The following is a 21,949-nucleotide window of genomic DNA, read 5'->3' as shown; positions in this document are numbered from 1 at the left end:
GATTTGAAATATTGGGCAAATATTATTAAATTGCATTGAAAAATTGCCATATATATAGTCACTAAATTTTTTTGGGTACCACCTAGTACATACAAGATTAAAAAGGATTAGATTATGCATTATATTATATATAATATTTAAAATATACGCTTACATAGTACATATACCATTAAAAAAGAAGTTAGATTATGCATTATATTTATGTAGTAAACTATAGTTTATTAGAAATATAGCAAATTTCTACAACGTAGATCAATATATGGTCCTATTTTTTTCAAACTACGAAATGTGTTATCACTCCATATAAAACTCATACACCAATATTATATTTTGTAGAATGTAAATCATCCAATAAAAAATATATGAAATAAAAACTTGTTTACAATGCGATAATGATTACAATACAGTTGACTACTATTGTTAGGTTGCAAAAAAAGATACAGCCAAGAAAGAATGAGAAGATATAAGCATGAAAGCAATAAATACATTTTTAAAACTCGCATGAAAATAAGAGATATATGTATAATCCATCAAAACCAATTATATTATGCATAAACATGAAATTTAAATGTCCAATGGCACTATATGTAATTAGTCTAGGCAAGCAAGGGTTATTCACTAAATGCTATGAGAAGAGCTCTCATGATGACACATAAGTAATGGCAATCTTGATAATAACACATGAGGCAAATGTTTATTATTTAGAATGCTCCTCAAATAATAGTAAAGGGATTATTGCAAGTAGAGCAGAGACATCTTAACATACCGGTTTTTGCATCCGGTTGCTGTTCAACAAGCTTCATGAATTCTCCAATCCCTTGAACGTATTCTTCCGTAAGTAAATTGGTGTTGGGATCCATATGAGTTTTATCCATCCACGAACGATAATAAACTCCTGAAGACATGATTTTCTCGGAATTGTTGTGATTAGAGAGAGTGAAGAGAGAATGAGGAGTGAATGAGTTGAATGAGGAGAGGTTGTATTTATAGAAAATTGCTTACGGCAGTCCGACGACATTCCGACGGAATTCCGACGACCCTAACGGTCATATCCGTCGGAATTCCGTCGATATTTTCCTATCTCAACGGCTATAAAACGGTCATATATATTTGTCGGCAACGGTCAAAAGGTTCATCAGAAATTCGTCGGTATATGCCGACGAACTTCCGACGACAGCGACGGTTATATTATTAATCGCATGGTCGTCGGAAAGTCGTCGGTATTAATCGGAATGTCGTCGGAATTGCGTCGGTATATACCGACGCACACTCTTTGGTCGGAAAGTCGTCGGTATATTTCGACGAATTTCCGACGAAGTAGTATTTTTTGGTTTCGTCGGAATGCCGTCAAAAAATCGTCAAATTCGTCCGACGACTTTGTTGTCCGTCGGAACGTCCGTCGGAATATAGCGTGTTTTCTTGTAGTGTTTTTATCATTGCTCTGTATCTTAAAAAGCCTAATATTGTTTTTCACAAAAGTCTAACTAGGGTTTATCTCTCCTCCATAAGGCAGCAACTCTTAACTGAAGATTCCTCATTCTAATGTTTAGTCTAGTTCAAGGGTGTTATTGTTTGTTTCTTTTTGCACTTTCCAATCTCTGCTTTGATCTAATCTCTTGATCTAAAGATGTTTACATATTGAGATAGGAGCTGTTAGTTGTCTGATGATTTGCCCCTCTTGATCCTTTCACTAATTCCGGTAAGCTATGCAATGTCAACAATTTGACGAGTTTTTGTAGCACTTCTTTGCACTTACACGAAGCTTCTGTTCTTAAACTTCGTAGACACTCTGATTCTACATATAGTCGTTTATTTCCAAGTATTCGTTCCACTCCTTGAGACCACAATCAGAGATGTCATTCTGGTTCATTTCATTACACTCCTCTTAGATTCTCTTATAACCTTAGGATCTTTAAAACACTCGTCATGATGGATGATCACTCAGGTTTTAACCCGAAGGATTAACCGCAAGTGCACAATGAAATCATATTAGTTTACAAAGAACAGTATTGGAACTCCGGCTGGAGTGCCCGCCCTGGGTTCGAGTCGCCTTGGCCACCTTCCCGCCTATAACCGTGCGTGCCCGGATGGAAGGCCTCGTGGGGATTAGTCTGGGCTTACCGCCTGGGAACCCCACGGTCATCAAAACAAAAAAAAACATTATTGTTTAATTAAAAATAGATGACTTCCCGCGATATCGCGAAATAATATTATTAAAATACACTTGCAGTAAATAAGTTTTGTATATATTTAAATTTATAATAGTTTTGATAAATCAAATTTGTTAATAAAAAATCGATAGAGAAATTTTGATGGGTTATAATGGAAGAATAGCATTAAATTTTATTTCATTATATCAACCATTTAACACATGTATCTCATAATTATGAAAAAAAATAAAAATTATAAAAAGAAACTACCATATGAGTTTTTGTTTTGTTTTTGAAACTGACTACCATATATGAGTTGTAATATATATCTAATTTTTAAGTTTGAAAATATTATGTTATAATACTTGGATATTTAATATAAATTTATCTTGGAATTTTAATCAATATTGATTACTAAGAATTGTTTAGTTGTGTACACAATTAATCAGTAATATTATGTTAATTTCAAGAAATTCTGAAATATAATATAAGAGAACCCACAAAACATTCTCAAGATATTGGTATGTTTATTTCCTTTTACATTAAATATAATATATAAGTTTATGAATTAGGATTGTAATCAAATATATCTATAATTCAGATAATTTGAATAAACTTCGGAATATAGATGATTTTTTTTGTTTTATAACTACAGATTAATATTCTGATGAAGATGAAAATCATGTAAATTGTAATCAAATATAATACTATTTCATTATAACAAACTATAAATTATCTATTTTAAATAAGCTAATACATATTAAAACATTAAGCCACATGTTTTATAAAAATATTATTAAATATTTTTTAAAAAGAATATCTAATATAATATATTGCATAATATTTTTGAAAATTATATTCTAACTCTTACTTCCACTTATTTAATTATTTATATAATATGTGTTATGAAAACTTAAAATTTTGATCATTACAGTGACGTCCAACTCATCATGTATATATATTTTTCTGTGAGAAAGACTGAAGAACAATAATAAAATTATGAACACATAAATAGTATTTGCATATGATAAGAGTTTCCACTAATTAAAATCTATTACAAATTAACTAATGTATATTATGGTACACTTCTTATAACAAATATGATTTTAAAGATTGGATTGAACAAAATATTTATAAGTCTATCATAATCCTTATATGTGCTTATTTAATAAAGTTTCAAATAATTGTATAAATTTGAATCGATTAGTATAAATTTAAATTGATGACTCATCATTCACAATTACCTAAGACTATGGAAAAAATGACAAATAATTAAAATCACTTCTTAAACACTAGTATAGATTAATGACATGACAAAAAAAATATACCTAAAACCATGGAGAACATGACAAATAAGCAAAATTACTTCTTAAACAATAGTATCGATTTCACTTTCTTTCACAAAATCAATTGCCTTTTAAAAGTTCCTAATACTAATCACTTCACGAAGGGAGCAAAAGAAATATCATTTGTTGGCAGAAAAACATTAACAAGAAACTTTTCTATTTTAATAGATTAAATGCATTTTACCAATTTTATAGCACTTTTTAATGACATCAATGTTCTGAAAAATGAAAATAGCTAGATGGTAACTAGAGAGTACTAGCGTCTAAACGGATTATTCAAGGCATTGGAAGAAACTAACCGTTAGTGAATTATTAATTTATTTTTATAATTTTTACTTCTATATCAGATATTTTAATTCTAGGTTTAATTATAAAATTATCTTGATAAATTATAAAAATTAGATATATAAAAAAAGAAATTAGAAATTTTTCTGGATTTGAATTAACATGATTGCTTCATTTAAGATATTCAGTTTAATTTACATTGATTTAAACGGATTTAAATTACTTTTAACCGATTTATAACAGTTTAAATCGCTTTGAATTACATAAATCAGATTTTACGAAAATAGTTTCGGTTATAACTGATTTGTCGCCTAGGAGGCGCAATTTTTTGCATAGGCGATTAGACCGATTTTTAGAACATTGTGAAATACTATTTCAAAAATGGGTATATTTTAAGATCAGTGAGATAGTAATTGGCAAGTTGAATATTAGTTTTAGTAATTTTCCACATTACTTCCCAACTATTTTATGCTGTAAAATTGTAACTTTTTCAGATTGGCAATTCTCTCAAATATATTTTTTTAAATTTTTGTCACAAAAATAGACCTCAAAAACTAAAATGACCAAAATAACATCTTTTATCTTGAAAATTTTAAATTTTTTTTTTAAAAAAAAATTTGAAATCCTATCCCTAAAACCCCACTCCTCAACTCTAAACCCTAAACTCTAAACCCTAAACCCTAAACCTTAAACCCTAAACCATAAACCTCACCCCTTGACTCTAAACCCTAATGTCTAAATTAATTAATCCTAGGGGTATAAGTGTATATTTACTTCTTTTGATAAAACATTTAAGTCTATTTTAGTCTTTTTTATTTTTAAAGTCTATATTTGTGACAAAAACTTTTTTAGGTCAGAAAATTTTTCTTTTTAGATTCCAGGCTTTCAAGCCCACATTTTAGATACATTAAAAAGTAAAAGAAATTTATTAAGGTTCATGATCTGCATGCGTCACCAAGTCTGATTAGGGTTTTTATCTCTCTTTTTAAGTGACGATCTTGCTCATTCCAATCTGTAGACTAGTTTCAGCTTCTTTCTTTTGGGGGTGGACGATGAAAGCTGCAAAATTAGGAATCCACGAAGATGTTAAATTCTTGAATAGGATCAGTCATTGATTTACCTGACGATTTGCTCTTACGAATCCTCTCATTAGTCCCTATAACCAATGCAGTGAATACAAGCATACTCTCTAAACGATGGAAATCTCTGTGGAAGATGATGCCAGTGCTTAGGGATGTTAAAACGGGCTTGCTTTGCCCATTTAAGTCCAAGCCCGTTTAATTTTTGTGTCTATATAAAGCCCATTTACTTAACAATATTAAATGGGCTTCGTTGGGTTTGTCCATATATGTCCATTTAATAAACGGGTTTTGATAAAAATAACTGGACAACCCGTTTAGCCCGTTTAATTTTTTCCTCTGTTCTAAGCTACGTCGTTTTTGGCGTTAACATGTTTATTTGCCGTCGTTCTCCACCTCCGTGGCTCCTTGCCTCCTTCCAAAATATCAAACTGCTCCAAATGAGTTTCTGATTGGAATCGGGAAGCTTCTAGGGTTTCGATTTGTCTTTCGGCGTTCATCTCGTGTCTTCTACTTCTTCTTCTTCACTCTCTCTTCCTCGCATCTTTGATACAGTCAAGGTTCGTTTTAAGAAAAAAATTATTACTGAAATTGCTGTTTCAGACTGATTTCGTGACTGTTCTTTCAATTAATTTGTGGGTTTGTTTAAAAATGGGTCCTTACTTTGTCTTTACATCGAGTTAGGAACTTATGGGTTTTTAGATCATGCACGCTTGTAGTTTGTTGTTTTGCTGGGTCAGTGACATTGAAAAAGCTTATATTTATCTTCTGGAGATGCATTTTTAAATTGGGGATAAGAAAATGAATGATCTTTCTTTTCTGTTCTGTAATTTTATTTTTTCATCATTGGCATATTTTCATCTTTGGTGAAGTTCTGAGTTTATGTTTTAACTCCTATACTCATTTTAAATGTGTTACAGGTCACCTAGCCTCTTCTTCAAGAGATTTTTACAAGCACCAGCCCTGTTAAAAGCAGTAAACTCATCAGAAAGGATAAGGTAGACAGATAGTAAACTCATCAGTAAACTCATCTTTCCGATTTTTTTTTCCAAGAGTTGCATTTTTTTGTCTGTTGAACATGATGTCGTTGCTTGTGTTTTAATTCATTTCCATTTTGGTCTTTTGTCTCTCTTGTTATACTGCGATCAAGTTTCAATTCTTTGTTACAAGTTGTTGATTTTTGTGACTTACAAGTTATAACGAAGTCACACATGTAGGTGTATTGATATATGGTGTTTTTGGCATCTTGTATATTTGTTTTCTAATTGTTTTTCAAGTCTTTATCGAGTCTTCTTAGTCCTTTTCGAGTCATTATAGGTCTGGAGTTGCACTGGATGGGAGATAAACCAGTTGGAGGAAAAGAGGCAGGAAAGAGTGCGATTTGGTGATTTTCACGCGGAACAGTCGTGCGGAGCAGTCTTGCGTGCCTGTTCCAGCGGCAGAAATTTTTAAGGAAGTTTCCAAATATTTCGGGATTTTACCTAAGGCTTCCCCCTTTTACTCCTTGACCGCCACATACTTGCATATATATCTTTTCTTATTATTCTACACATTCTACAATTTTTTTTTTTTCAGAGAGATTTTAAAGAGAGAAAACTTGTACTCTTGTTAAGGGAGAAGAATCTCTACATCCTTTGGAGAAGATTTCTAAACCCTTTGCTTTTTATTATTGATTCAGACATGTTTTATTCATCTGTTATCTCTATGTTTTCTCTGTCCATGGCTGAGTAATCCACTTGCTTAGTCTAGGGTGTTAGGGTGTTAGATCCGTGAGTTAAACATAGATAAGTGAATCCCTTGATTGTCTTCATTCATAACTATTCTTAATTCTTGCATTAAACTGGCCGCTTAATGTTAGATCCTAGGTTTAACCTGTTCATTAACTGTGTAATAGGTTGCTAGATCTGTTATGATTGAGCATTGCATCCCTAGTCAGCGAGAGTAGATATTAGGGTGTATTGTGAACATATCGGACTTGATCTCTAAAGCTTGCTAGCGCGTCTTGATCCAAACGAGAGTTTAGGCATCAAGACCGACTTGCAAAAGAATCAATACCACGAGAGTGGGTTGATTCAACCTGAGTAATCCGAGTTCTAGACTTACTCTTAATTGAACTTGAATAATTGTTTGGCTCACACTTGTTTAACACCCGATCAAACCACCCTAGACTAGCATTCTAAAGGTTATTTATTTAGTCTAAGACCTCTAACTTGCTCTATCCTTTTTGTTGCAGCTAATTTTTCAGGTGCATAACCAGTAGACATACTCGGAGAAACGCACAAGGAGTGTTAGTTACATTTACCAACCAGGAGCTAGCAAGGTTAGAAAGAACAAATCGTCAACAACCAGGACAATCCGACACCACTATGAGTGATCAAGCCAATCAGGATGATCTTATTGCTGCAATGGCACTCATGCAGCAGCAGATGCAACAGTTGCAGCAGACCATTCAAGCGCAGGAACAAGCTGCTCAGCTGCAGCAGGAACAACAGGCGCATACTGCTTCAATCGGGCAGAGAAACCTTCCTTGCAACATCCATACTACTCGTTCTGCCATAGTTCCTCCACCCTGCATTAGGCAGGAATTCGAGATCAAGTCTGCTTTGATCGGTCTAGTATAGAGAAAGGTGTTCTCTGGTCTCTTACAGAAATTCCAATGGAGCATATTGAGAGCTTCGAAAAAATATGCAGTTTTACTCGCGCGAATGGTGTTCCACCAGACTACATCAAGTGCACGTTGTTCTCATTCTCTCTAGATGGAAGAGCTGCACGGTGGTTGAACTCTCTCCCTACCGGCTCTCTCACTTCATGGGAACAGGTCCAATCAACATTCCTCAACCATTTCTACTCTAAGGCGAGAACAGCTGCATTGAGGAACAAGATCACCTCCTTCAGACAACTCATCGATGAGCCTTTCTGCGATGCATGGGAGCGCTTCAATGACTATCGCAGAGAATGTCCTCACTATGGATTTGATGATGACTACCTCTTGGAAATTTTCTATGATGGAGTTGACTGGGAATTTCAGAGTGCTATGAACTCTGCCAGCAACAGTGATTTCATGACTCAGACCACTAATGGAGCGTTTGAGCTGATTGAGAAAATGGCTGCTACCTCAGCCAATAAGAACGAGGAGAGCGATCGCTCCAAGAAAGAGAACAGTTCAGACACTCAGAAGATAGATGAGTTGATTGCCAAGGTTGATCAGCTACTGAAAAATAACCAAGGGCACGTCTTCAGCATGGAGTAAGCTACGACCGTACATATTCAGAACCAGAACCAGCGACAATCGCAGAGCAATCGGCAAGCTGTTCCAGCTACCGGGAACAGTCAACCAGATGAGCTGAAGGTTCTGGGTATGATGATGCAACAACTGTTGCACGGTATGCAGATTCAGGGCAATGCATTGAATCAGGTTTCTACAAACATCAACACCAGGATGGACAACATTTTCACCGAGCTGAATACAAAGTATGATACTGTGAGCAACCACATAAAGAGGATTGATGTTCAATTTGTTCAAACAACTGAGAGTGTTAAGAGGCAGCAAGGTATGCTTACTGGAAAGAGTGCGATGAACCCTAGGGTTGAGCACTGTAATGCAGCAGAGGTGAGATGTGAGAAATCTGAGGAAAAAGAACCAGAGCAACTGTCTGCTGAGACTGCTCCAGGCGCAGAAGAGAGAACAGAGCAGCCTGCTAGCTCTAATGTGACTGCTCCCGACGAACCTATTGAGATTCTACCTGTGCGAGTCTATGTTCGTAAGGTTCCATATCCAACTCCACCTAAACATCTGATGGATCCTATTAGTGCAGAGCAGCTGGCTGGGTCTATGAAGATGGCAAGAAGGCTTCTTCAAAATATCTCATTTGAACATGCTTGGGAGATTAGGCCACTGCACATGTTCTTCAAAAATTGCAGAGAATCTGAGGAGGAAATCAAGGCACTATTTACTGAAGCACTGACACCATCGCTGAAGGTAATGCCTAAGGTTGATGACCCTGGAAAGTTTATTTTTCCTTGTTCCATTGCTGGAGTGGAATTCAAGGAAGCTCTTTGTGATTCTGGGTCTAGTGTGAGCCTTGTCTCAAGGGCGATTGTAGACGAGCTGAACATTGTGGACATTGAGCCTTCTCAGGTGAAACTGGCTTTTGCAAACTCTTCCATGACAGTCCCTTATGGCACAATTCACAACCTTCCTGTCCAAGTTGGGAACTGTATTCTCCATACCGAATTTCAGGTTGTTGAGATGAGCAAGGATCATGAGATGCCTTTGATCTTTGGAATGTCATTTATAGCTACAGTTGGAGCAGTCGTCGACATGCCTAAAAAGAGAGTTTCCTTCTCCAACATCAACAAGAAGGTTTTCTACAAGGCTCTCCCAACCAGATCACAAATCTGCTACGCCTCTTGCATCTCAGTGGTTAGTGGAGAACAGCTGGATATTGTTCCTAAGAAAGAGCTTGGTAAAAAGGGTGAGATCAAAGAAGTCCTGGATGGAGATCCTCACACGGATACCAAGAAACTCAGTGGGAATGCAAAGGTGAATGAAAAAGTCCATAAGAAAAGGGTCATGGGTGACCCTATGATGACTTTGATACGTCAGTTGTGTGATGAGAAATCCATTGAGTATGAGGTAAAGTGCAAGGGTACCTCTAAACCTTTCTCTAAGGTCAGAGTAATTCACACACATGAGCTGAAAGAGAAAGGAGAAGCTGTTGTGAAAGGGTTGTTGAGCAAAGTTTTGAAGCTGAACATGTCTGATTGTGGAGCTTGTTTTGGAACAAGCCCTCATGCTCAACCCGACTGATCCCTGTGACCAAGTCAAACTAGTGACTTAAACCAAGCGCTTGGTGGGAGGCAACCCACTAGTAAGTGTAAATATAACTTGGTTTTGTTTTGTTTTCTTATTTTTCGTTTTAGTTTATTGAGTCTCAGGTCAAAAAGCAGAAAAACCCGAGATACTTCAAAAATTATGGGTTGCAGCAACGGAACAACCTACCCCTTGAAAAGAGCGGCTGTTCCAGACGACCATCTGACGATAGAACACCTAGAATTTTCATGGAGCACCCGCTCCACTCAGGTAAGTATCTCAACAAAAAAATGTTTATTCTTTCTTTCACCTTCTTTCTGATTTATTTTCACACCAGGGACGGTGTGAAGTAAGTCTGGGGGAGGGTTTTCGTCGTTTACTAACTCGCTTCTTTCTTCTGTTTTTCTTTTGAGCCAATTTGAGTCAGTTTTTATGATCGAGTCAGTCAAAACTTTGTGGGAATTAGGACCTTATTCCGTGTTGATCACTAACCATCTCGTGCTTTAGTTATCTTATTCAGTGACCTTAGCGGTGGCGAACCATGGACCTGGAACACCCTGACTTATCTCATTTGACACTCCGGAAGTTCTCCACCGATCAGGTTACACTGGGTAGACTCAACTCCACTATATCTGAACCTAATCTGGACTTTAATTCTTCTTGTTATGGGCACTAGATCAGGGAAACGAGACCTATACTCAGGACTTCTTATCCTTTATATCCATCTTGTTGTTCCTGAGTGGCTAGCTCATCTTTAGCTAGTTCCCACCTTGCACCTTAGCGTTTATTCCACTTTCATGCATTTGTTTTTCAGTGTCATATGTGCAGATATGTGCAAAAAGGTCGGAGAGGAAAGGATCAACGCAGCCTCTTACTCGTTACTGCTACAGAAATTTAGTCAGAAAGGAGAACAAGGAGATTAATGGAGTAACCGCTCCATAACCAATGAACTGCGCAAGAGCAGGGGTGGAGAACCAGAATGGTTGCGAAATCAGAACCACCAGTGGCACTCAGAACCATCATGTATTACCTCATTCTTCGTCACATCACCATATCCGTCTAGAAAAAAAAAACACAAAAACAAAAACAAAAAAAAGAAAATAAGGTGATGGAGAAAGGGAAGAAAGAAAAGAAACATGAGCCACGGGGAAGGTCGAGCAAAAGAGTAGGTACCAAGTTGAAAGATTGGAGAGCAGGCAGATGATCTGATCATCCAGATGGGTGATCCAAAACGGAGCAGTTGCGCCAGATAGAGCAAAAACGAGTAGAGGCTGTGGACATCAATGGATCTATCCTCTCTTACCATTTTGTGCGATATTCTGCATCCTCTTCAATGAAATGGTAGCCCCTAAACACTTTTAACTCCACCATTAAATAGCCTGTTTAACACCTAGCCCGTCTCCCCTGAAAAGTGCATGTGATGATAAGCTCACGCTACTCTTAAATGAATGTAGGGAGTTTTATCTCGATAGTGTTGCTTTTTCAGGTTTGAGATGTAGAGTATGGAGCCGTTTTTGAACAGCAGTCAGTGGGGTTCCGGTAAGAGTGTGTTATCCTAGTTTTACTGCTTATATGGTTCAGAGATTCGTGGTTAAAGTATGGTTGCTGAGAATAGGAGAGTTCTCACACTTTCAAACCTTTCTCCATGTTCTTGATACTTGACATTGTTTGAGGACGAACAAGGATCTAAGTCTGAGGGAATTGATATATGGTGTTTTTGGCATCTTGTATATATGTTTTATAATTGGTTTTCAAGTCTTTATCGAGTCTTCCTAGTCCCTTTCGAGTCATTACAGGTCTGGAGTTGCATTGGATGAGAGATAAACCAGTTGGAGGAAAAGAGGCAGGAAAGAGTGCAATTTGGTGATTTTCACGCGGAACAGTCGTGCGGAGCAGTCTGGCGTGTCTGTTCCAGCGGCATAGATTTTTAAGGAAGTTTCCAAATATTTCGTGATTTTACCTAGGGCTTTCCCTTTTTACTCCTTGGCTGCCACAGACCTGCATATATATCTTTTCTTATTATTCTACACATTCTACACTATTTTTTTTTCAGAGAGATTTTAGAGAGAGGAAACTTGTACTCTTGTTAAGGGAGAAGAATCTCTACATCCTTTGGAGAAGATTTCTAAACCCTCTTTGCTTTTTTATTATTGATTCAGACATGTTTTCTTCATCTGTTATCTCTATGTTTTCTCTGTCCATGGCTGAGTAATCCACTTGCTTAGTCTAGGGTGTTAGATCCGTGAGTTAAACATAGATAAGTGAATCCCTTGATTGTCTTCATTCATTACTATTCTTAATGCTTGCATTAAACTGGCCGCTTAATGTTAGATCTTAGGTTTAACCTGTTCATTAACCGTGTAATATGTTGCTAGATCTGTTATGATTGAGCATTGCATGTCTAGTCAGCGAGAGTAGATATTAGGGTGTATTGTGAACATATCGGACTTGATCTCTAAAGCTTGCTAGCGCGTCTTGATCCAAACAAGAGTTTATGCATTATCATTGGCATTTTTTCATTGGTGAAGTTCAGAGTTTATGTTTTAACTCGTATACTCATTTTAAATGTTTTAAAGGCCTAGCCTCTTCTTCAAGAGATTTTTACAAGCACCAGCCCTGTTGAAAGCAGTAAACTCATCAGAAAGGATAAAGTAGATAGATAGTAAACTCTCAGTAAACTCATCTTTCTGATTTTTTTTTCCAAGAGTTGCATTTGTTTGTTTGTTGAACATGATGTCGTTGCTTGTGTTTAATTCGTTTCCATTTTGGTTTTGTGTCTCTCTTGTTATACTGCGCTCAAGTTTCAATTCTTTGTTACAACTTACAAGTTGTTGACTTTTGGGTTCATGACTTACAACGTCACGCATGTTTGTGTATGACGTTAAAATCATAAAGACAAATACTTTTCGATTACTAAAGTGTATGAGTCTGTATGTCTTAAGCCAATTTTATATCACTAAGGGAAACATTTATTTATTACAAACTTGTGATGGTGTTGCTGTCTGTTGTTGCTAATAATAAATATGTTTGGCTTCGTGATACAAATGTCCTATTATTCGTTTGTTTATTTAGCTTTCTCAGGTGGAATGATTTTAAGAATATAAGTTGCATTAATACTCACTTTGCTTTATTTTTTTGCAGAGATGGACTCTGAAACTGTGCAGCTAATGGCGCTTCATAAACTCTGTTTCTCTTTATACTTTGTAGGTGCCATTGAAGATCTCTTTGATGAAAATGAAGATGTTGGAAAGAAAGCAAGTAGTTCTGGAGTGGAATTTTCAACATCAAAAGATTGATATGTTTCATGGAATAATGGTATATAGTGTTCTGGTTATGTTCAATCAGTTTATAATTTGTTTGATGGAATATGTAATAATAGGTTCTGTTTTGATTATGGACAGGTCCTACTTGTTCAAGAAGGAAAATAGTAATTTATGGACACTTGATGTGAAGTGTGAACTTTATAATTTAATTATGCTGTCATTTGTAAACTTTGAATTTTTTAGGTGAAACAAAACAATGTAATGTTTTGCACTCGGGTTTCATAGAAGAGAGAAATAGGTTACTTTAATTATAAATAGATCACGTTCATTTTTTTTAAAGTAAATGGGCTCGAAAGGATTTGAAATGAGTTTAATATTAAACGGGCTTCACATAAACGGGCTTTAAATAGACTTGGTTTAAACGGGTTTTAAATGAACATTATTAAATGGGTTTGGACATAAACAGGCTTGGACGTAAATGGGCAGGGTAGATGTAAAGCTTGAGTACGATGCAAACTCTCGTCCTAAAATTAGTTCCAGTAGCTTTAAAAAATATTTTATAAGGTCACTGAAACTACATGAAGCTCCAGTTCTCCAAACCCTAACCCTCAAACTGAGGGAACACTCGAGTTCTCTTAAATTCCATAGTAGTTTCCCAAATACAGTCTTCCGAAAACTCGTGGTCCTGAAACTCCACACGATCGAATGCCATGGTTTTACAGATGAGCCCCCGGTCCCTGAAAAGTATGCACCTCACATGTGTGAGGTTCCGTGGGGAAATAGATTTCTGCAGGCTAATGTCGGATTGTTCTATTCTTAACGATCTCTCCTTGGATAGCGTTACCACTGACCCCCGCTATGGTTTCCGTTTTGATCACCCTTGCTCTTCTTTATTCACCATATCGGTCCCTTCTCTCGAGAGATTGGAGATAAAAGATTATACTTCGGTTCGCACTTATCCTAGCAATAAGTCTAGATTCAAGATAAATGCTCCTTCTTTGAAGTACTTAGAGGTATACATCAACGGTAGCAATTTCGAGTTTTATGAGGATCTGCACAACTTGGTGGAGGCTAGTCTCCATGTTGATTATTCTCAAACTGACAAGCTTCTCAGATTTCTTACTTCTGTGGAGTTTCTTTCCATAAATTTATATCCTACCAAGGCAACTCCCTCATATCTTTCACAGGACCCTAAACATTTTATAGTAAATTTTAATAAAATGTTTCTTCTTACACTTTGGGGGTTATAAGATTTATGTATAATAATTTTATAAAATTTGGAGGAAAAGAGGGATGTTACAAATTTGCTACGTCTAAAACTTGCCATGTATCTCTCTCCTGTTTTATTTAGAACACTCTTTTTGGTAATCCTTGTAATGTTTTGGCGTCCAGGTTCTGCTTCTTGCGGATACAATTTCTCAGCGGCTTCGTCATCTGAAACTATCTACTTACGGAAAAATGTCACGTAATCTGCTTCTGCATTTGCTCAAACATTGCCCTAAACTTCAAGTTCTCACGCTCCAGGAGATACATTGGAGAATAAAATGGCCTGTTTCTCCGCATACGAGGTGTAAAGCCGAAGAGTTCAAGGATCCACCACCTTTGTTCTCTAATCCGAGCTCGGTTCCTGAATGCTTGTCCTTCCATCTTAAAACTTTTGGATGGAAATGTTACAAAGGAACAGAGGAAGAGAAAGAAATCGTTCTTTACAAACCGCTGAGATCTCTGTATATTCAGGTGGTCGTTCCGGGGAGAAACGGCTGCTGAGGATCAAGGAGTTGGAATCTGTGCCTAAGGCTTCAACTTCATGTCAGCTTATAATTCGACTTACTGGTTGTCTTAACAGTTCCTAGAATCTTTGCTGTGAATCTCACTCGGAAACTACATTTCGAAGTGAGTCTAAGGATGCAATGTTCTTATGTTATGAAACTTAATTTTACTTTATTATTGTTGGAAGTTCTTTTCCTTGTTGACAGAAAGAACACCGAGGAGCTTCTTTGGTTCTAAGAGAATTTTGAGTTTTGTCTTGTGCATTGACTATACTACATACCTTCAAACTGAGATAGAGAGACCTTTTCTAAATGATTTTGTAACAACACTAAAATATTATTAACGAACAAACAGAGGAATATTTAATCAACTATAGTTGCTGCAGGAGGTATAAGATACATATGACGATGGACAACTCCCTCTTTCTTCCAATTACTCTCAGGACAATTGGCTAACTCACTAAGACAGAGAGAGTGTTTTGTTTTGTCATAACTGTTTAAAAGTCCCACATCGCTAACAGAATAGACATGGAAGGCATGATAAGTGGTATAAATAATGAAGCCAGCAACTAGACAAATCATACCTTTCTCGGCCTTTTGGCTAAGATCAAGTGTAGTATCTGTTCTTATCAGTTTAATATCTGATATGTGGTCCATCGGGCCACACGATATTAACTCTATTTTTTAAGGGAGGAGACCCATTAAGATAGCTTGCTATCTGGGCTTTCATGAGTCGCCCATGCGTTGCACTTCTGCAAGGGCCTGGCTCAACCCGCCAAATTTTAGTTTAAAACGACTTGGCTATGTTTTACTGACAAGATTCCTCAGTGCAATCTGAAGATCTTAGTTAATTCTGTTTCTTCTTGTACTTATCAAGCTCTGCTTTGTTCTTATCTCTTGATCTAAAGATGTTTACATATTCAGATTGGAGCAGTCAGTTGTCTGGAGATTTGCTAAGCTATGCAATGTCCACAAGTGACGATGGAAATCCCTGTTGAAGATGATGCAGAAGCTTGAGTATGATGATTTTTTTTTTTTTTTCAACAATGGTTCCATTGGAGTTGACTAGTTTTTAGCATGTCATTGCAATTACACGAAGATCCTGTTCTTAAAACGTTGAACCTTAAACTTCTTAGACACTCTGATTCCACAGATACTCGTCTATTTCCAAGTAACCTTAAACCTTGAGACCACAATCACATCTCCTTCCGGTTCTTTTCATTACACTCCTCTTAGAATCTATGTCTAAGCCTTCAACCTCGTGTCAAATTGTAATTCAACTTTCATAATGTTTCTTAAAAAAACGTTTGGTATTTGATGATGCATTGTTCTTATTGTATGGATTTGAATTTCCATGACTTTACCTGTTAGTACAAAGTATTATTAAACAGAGTATTTTTATTCATTCTAGAATCAAGAATCTCTGTTTTCTCATAAACAAAGAAGTTTCTGTGCTCAAAACCCTAAATATCAGTAAGCACTTTGATTCCATCAGAGTACTCTGTTATTCTCAAACATTCTTTCCAGTGTTTAGTGGTATATAGTCATGTAATTTTCGTGTGTTTCAGTCTTTTGAAGAGTTTTGATTTTCTCTTCTACTCTTGTCTCCCTTGTGAGTGTTATGCTTCAATGTCTTCTGGTTGTTTTTGTATTACTCTTGTATCCGTTCTGCTTCCATTAAATCACATGTTAAACAAAAAAAACTCTCAACCAAATATTTTTTCATGAGGTCAACTATGAATCTGAACCAGAGTCTGCATTAAAACAGAAAATCTCTCTGAAGAACAGAGGAACCGAGATGCTTTTAGATACGGCAATATAGTAGACGCACCTTGCTACTCAAAGCTAACTTATCTAAGGTTTGTCTTGTTGATGATGGTCCATAAAAGACTTTTCTAGATGATTTTGTCAGAACAACACTAAAATTTAAACAAAATATGAAGAAGAATTGAATCTGAACCAGAGTCTGCGAGAAAAATAGAGAATCTCTCTGAAGAACAGAGCAAAATAAAAAAGAGAGGATTTAGTCTAGTAGACGTACCTTGTTACTCAAGTCTAACTAGTCTAATGTTTATTCAGAGAAACAGAGGTGTAAATGTTTCCTCTTAGATTTAATTATAAAACTAGATGATAACCCCGCACACATGCACTGAGTTTTTTATACAAATGTTTGTTCATTAAATGGTTTTAACATTTTGCAACACTACAATCTCTATCGCTTGTAAAATGACGAATAAAAATGTTGGTCTCTTAAATGTATCATCGTTGTTGAAGAGTTAACGTATTACAACTCATTTTAATTATTTTCAAGACTTCATATGCGCAAAATGAAGTTACGTTTTCCGGCTGACACAAATCACCTAAATTATATAGGCAACATCAATTGTAAAATGACGAAAGAGAATTATGTTTTCTGCTTTCGATTTGTTTACTATTGACTATTCATAAGTGATTCATTTTCTACCTCTATAAAATTGTGCTTTCGTTCTCGTTTATGTTTCACTGATATGAGTTTTCTTTCTTTTATCAACTTCTTATGTGAATTTGGTGAATTACATAAGTGTTAATTTAAGAAGATGGTAATCTGTAAAAATTAATTCCACTCCAGATACATATTTAAGAATCACATTTTTGAAGAAAATCATCGGTAAATTCTATTCACAGGTTAGTGTTTAAATCTAATATATCAGAATATTATTGAATATGAGTGCATACTCGAAATGTAAATGTCTTTCTAGTATATATTCACCCGTTCGATCTAAAAATCATCTAATTCTAGAACAACAAAATAAATTACTTATTTTATTAACCTATGTTTTTGAGGTTTAGTTACTTAAGATTATACCAATAAAATATATATGTAATATTTTACCATTCTAGTATATGTAAAATATGTATAAACTAAGAATTGTTTGATTTATTAAATGATAAACCAAAAACCTTATAATAAATAGTTCAAATCTCTCATTCAAACAGTTATAATAGCTAGATATATAGGGTATTAGAGAGAAAAAAGTATTAGACGAATGATCAACTCAAAACATAGTTAATATTTTATTTTCATTTTAATATGTTTTAAGTTGTCCTATGATTTATATTTATAAAATAAATTACTATTCTTATAAATTATATATTCTTATCGTAGTTAAATCTATGATTTTAGATATAAGTTGGATTAGCCGAATCACTCATGTTGTGAGTATATTGAGTTACATATATTCTTTCAAATTCAAAATGAAGTATAATTATTTTTTATTATAATTAAGTCAAATCTAATCAATTTTATTTATCGTTTAAATGTACATATATTTTCATAATATTTATCAAATTATATGTTGATATTTTTTAAAAAATTAGAAAATAAAGCGACGATCAATAGGAAGTTACATGCATAAGTAGCTGATACATTTTTGAAAGCTCATGAACACATATCAATATTTACAATAATTAAATATTTTATAAATTCTAAATAACTTTTTGACTTTGATTTATTGAATGAAAACTGAAAATAATTTTAAATAATTTTAAAAATGAGAATTCAGATTTGCTTTGATATTTTGATTATGGTTCTATTAAGTTCCATTAACGTTAAAACATAAAATTTAAAAGCAAATTTAATATTAAGAAAAAAATAACTTTAATAATGATAAAATATAATATATCTACCTCATTAAACTATTTTGTAACTATTTTATCAAACGATGTTTATTTTTTTTTTAAATTAGTTTTTTAATATCTCTTAAAATAATTAGTAAACAAAATTGTGATTTTATTTGAAAATAATATTATATAAGTAAAATATAATTTATTCATAATTATTGCTGTAATTGAAAGATATTATAGTCAACTAAATATATGAAAAATAAATAAAAAATTTCAATAATACTAATTATAAACTGTGTTTAGTTAATTAAACATATATCAGTTTATATTACTTAATTATTTTATATAATCATCAAATAAAATAGACAGATATATAAAAATATTTACATTGCTTTGAATTTTTATGTATTGTTTAAAATTATGTTTTAAAAGAAATAATATTTTTTTCTAATATTAAGATTATCTGTGTAAATTATTTTTAATGAAATCACATTATATACAAATTTATATTTTTCATCTAAGAAAATAGAGATATAAAGAAAGTATTTTATTACTTCAAAAGTATATTTTATGTTATTTAATTTATTTTTAATGTAATACTACTATTTTGTTAATTTTCCGTTTTTTTATGAAATCATATTTTATATACATATATTTTCGTTTTTAATTCGTTTTTTACTTTATAAAAGTTTCCCTATTTTATTATATGTATATGTTTTTTTGGAAATTTTTAAAAAGTAAACTAAATAAAAAATAAACAATAAAAAACTAAATAACTCTCAGTGTAATCAACTATCGTGAGAGTTAACGTGAGAGCGACACATATGAAACTGACTTCTCAAATAATATTATGGAGATAATATATAATTTAATTTTACTGATATTAACATAAATATTTATAGTATACTTTAATATAAATATTTATTATTGACACTTCATATTAATATAATTTATTAACATTTGCATATTTGCCGTAACAAAAATTTATATCGTTGATCACAAAACTTTTAATAAGATTTTTCAGTGCAAAATTCAAAATTAAAATATTAAGATCTCAATAATTTTTCAGTGAAAATTTTGAAATTAACATATTTATATATATTTTTATATAGTATGTAATTTAATTTAAATGATACTAATATATCATATATAATACAAATATCTATTAATGAGACTTCATATTCATATGATTTACGATCATGTGTATTTTGTTTGAACAAAAAAAGTTAAATAATTGATCACAAAAATTTCAATGCGAGACTTTTACCATTTTTGTAATTTATAGCCGTTTTAAAAAATTCAAAATACAACATATAAGAATTTTTTTTTATTATAGGCTTAATGTAATTTTAATTTTTTTTTAATAATATAAATTAAAAAAAAAACAAAGAGGATACAAAAATTGTTATCAAATATGTATTATTCATAATCATTAATTGTCATGTACTGTATATATTAATCATATTAGATAATTCCGTAACTTTTATTTAAGGAAAATTGATAATATTCTTTTGTACACTACTATCTTAGTGATGACACGTGGTTACAAAAACATGTTGTAATTAATGCTGAAGGATTAATATACATGGGATAGTACATTAATATATATATATATATATGTATAATCCACTTTTAAAATTGTATGCAAATCCAAGATAATAATAAGTAAAGTACAGAGAAAAAGCAAATCTAACTAAAAAGAATATTCCAATATTTTATGATTTACAAAATTAATGGTAAGCATATTGTTTTAGTAAAATATCTGACTGGAATTAAAATCATGAGATCATATGAGTTTACAAAGAACATTACCGTTTATTTAATAAAAAAATCCAAAATCTTTCACAAAATCAATTGCGTTTAAAGATGATTACCAGCAGAAGAAGTTTGTGAAATCAAAGAGAAGGATCTGCTAAGTTATGGACATAATCAGTGAGTTGCCTGATGATTTACTCTTGCGTATTATGTCTTTCGTTCACACAAAAACTGCGTTTGATGCTCAACTCTTGTCCAAAAGATGGCGAAATCTCTGGAAAAAGTTGCCAACTCTCTACCATGATTACACCTTTCACAAATCTGAATCTCAGTTTTTAGTATTCATTAACAAGACACTGGAGTTACTCGAGTCTTCGGTGTTAGAGAGCTTTTATATCAGAATTGTTCCAACACAAACTAGTTCTGGAGTTTTCCTCAGAGGATGTCTACTAGCCAAGCTACAAGTGCGCGAACTTAACTTCATCAGTATTATTAATCCCGTTGCTCTACAAATAAAGAAGGGAATCTACCATCTTCAAACGCTTGTGATCTTGAGAATTGAATGTTGTAGTCTTGAAGATGGTTATGGTAACCAGATCATCCCATTACAATCCCTCAAAGTCTTGCAGCTTCGATGTGTGAAGTATTCCAGCGATGCATCTCTCTCTAATCTCTTATCTAGTTTACCGAGTCTCGAAGATTTGTTTTTGGACAGATGTTCGAGTGATAATAAGCCCACGAAAACTCTATCTATTGCGGTACGTTGTTTGCTGAGATTGACGGTTCTTAGATGTCCTGATAATTGTGAAAGTCATCTCATGAGGTTGAACGTTAATGCACCTTCTTTGAAATACTTGAACGTTGAAGATCACTGGAGAAACGTTTCTTTTTCTGAGGAGAAGATGGAAGAGCTCATAGAAGCAGATGTTAATGTTAGTTATATCGATACCGAGAAGCTTCTGACAGCTATTGTAACAGCGAAACGCCTTTCGTTATGTGTAGTCACTTCAAAGGTGATGTTTCATACTAATCTAAAACAAAGATTGCGGTTAACTACAGGTTTACTGATATAGATTATATGTTCTGTCTTTTTGTAGATTCTGCGGGTTAATGTATTCTTTAATCAACTCGTTCGTTTGGAGATATGCACATGTCAACAAGAATGGTGGAATGTTCTTGAGAAGGTTTTGTTAAGTTCACCTAAACTATGCATTCTCAAGCTTCATCAGAAACATCTTTTTGGGACTAGAGATCCCACGGTTAGATGGAAAGAACCTAGTTCTGTTCCTGTATGTTTTGCTTCTCATCTTGAAACGTTCGAGTGGAGAGGTTATGAAGGAACAGAAGATGAGAAAAAATTAGCGAGTTACATCTTAAGAAATGCTGGGATATTGAAGACTGTAACGATCTATCCGTTGATCTCAAATCCAGATATCAGAAGGCGTAGGATTCTCAAAAACCATATGAGCAACGAATTAGTGAAACTTTCTGGATGGTCATTCACTTGTAAGCTTGTTTTCAGATGAACAAAAAGGTGAGAAATAAGTTTGTTTTTGATTTGAAGTTCCTATAATTCTCTATTTGCTTTCTATGGTGGTTGTTTTATATGGATTTGCTGTGTTTTTCTTTGAATAATTCCACCATAATCTTCTAGTTCGTACTAGATTCTGACAATTCAGTATGTTTAACCTCTGAAGAGGAATCAGTTCAAAATATCGTACGAATCTTTTCTTATAAATTGTGGGGAAAGTTTACATAATATGTTTATATATGCTTACAATATCCACTGACGTGCCTTGCTACTCGAGTTTTATTTTTTAAAGTATCCATCCTACATACAATCTCAAATGCAGATTTGGCGCATCTGCAGAATGTATCAAGGAAGT

The 21,949-nt window shown here is 33.8% G+C and overlaps 3 protein-coding genes across 7 annotated transcripts; all 3 read left to right on the top strand.

Annotated features, from left to right (window-relative positions):
* Window positions 1-5,249: 5,249 nt before the first annotated feature.
* LOC106320272 lies at window positions 5,250-13,266 on the top strand. 5 transcript variants are annotated; one of them, XR_001265751.1, is made up of 5 exons: window positions 5,250-5,420; window positions 5,781-5,858; window positions 7,094-7,105; window positions 12,815-12,988; window positions 13,075-13,266. XR_001265751.1 is itself a non-coding variant. In XM_013758639.1 (3 exons), the coding sequence occupies exon 3, from the start codon at window positions 8,219-8,221 to the stop codon at window positions 9,668-9,670; it is 1,452 nt and encodes a 483-aa protein (XP_013614093.1). In that variant the 5' UTR covers window positions 5,250-5,420; window positions 5,781-5,858; window positions 7,094-8,218; the 3' UTR covers window positions 9,671-10,207. The 5 variants fall into 5 exon arrangements, 1 of the variants encoding a protein (XP_013614093.1); XR_001265734.1 differs by having other exon boundaries at window positions 7,094-7,180; XR_001265745.1 differs by lacking the exon at window positions 7,094-7,105.
* A 380-nt stretch (window positions 13,267-13,646) lies between these two features.
* LOC106323389 (putative F-box/FBD/LRR-repeat protein At5g56810) lies at window positions 13,647-14,703 on the top strand. The gene is made up of 2 exons (XM_013761526.1): window positions 13,647-14,099; window positions 14,329-14,703. The coding sequence occupies exons 1-2, from the start codon at window positions 13,647-13,649 to the stop codon at window positions 14,701-14,703; spliced, it is 828 nt and encodes a 275-aa protein (XP_013616980.1).
* Window positions 14,704-20,188: 5,485 nt separating this feature from the next.
* Window positions 20,189-21,589, top strand: LOC106326591 (F-box/FBD/LRR-repeat protein At5g56420-like). The gene is made up of 2 exons (XM_013764524.1): window positions 20,189-21,076; window positions 21,161-21,589. The coding sequence occupies exons 1-2, from the start codon at window positions 20,228-20,230 to the stop codon at window positions 21,587-21,589; spliced, it is 1,278 nt and encodes a 425-aa protein (XP_013619978.1). The 5' UTR covers window positions 20,189-20,227.
* The last annotated feature ends 360 nt before the right edge of the window (window positions 21,590-21,949 follow it).

The sequence above is a fragment of the Brassica oleracea genome, chromosome C2 (assembly GCF_000695525.1).
Source record: "Brassica oleracea var. oleracea cultivar TO1000 chromosome C2, BOL, whole genome shotgun sequence".
Classification (NCBI taxonomy): Eukaryota; Viridiplantae; Streptophyta; class Magnoliopsida; order Brassicales; family Brassicaceae; genus Brassica; species Brassica oleracea.
The sequence above is the reverse complement of the archived record's forward strand: the minus strand, read 5'-3'. Positions and strand labels throughout refer to the sequence as shown.

Excerpts from the sequence above, each read along its gene's own strand:
- LOC106320272 (XM_013758639.1), top strand. The coding sequence starts at position 8,219 with ATGATGATGCAACAACTGTTGCACGGTATGCAGATTCAGGGCAATGCA.
- LOC106323389 (XM_013761526.1), top strand. The coding sequence starts at position 13,647 with ATGGTTTTACAGATGAGCCCCCGGTCCCTGAAAAGTATGCACCTCACA. Across the intron at positions 14,100-14,328 it reads TAAATTTATATCCTACCAAG|GTTCTGCTTCTTGCGGATAC; the intron begins GCAACTCCCTCA and ends TTTGGCGTCCAG.
- LOC106326591 (XM_013764524.1), top strand. The coding sequence starts at position 20,228 with ATGGACATAATCAGTGAGTTGCCTGATGATTTACTCTTGCGTATTATG. Across the intron at positions 21,077-21,160 it reads TATGTGTAGTCACTTCAAAG|ATTCTGCGGGTTAATGTATT; the intron begins GTGATGTTTCAT and ends GTCTTTTTGTAG.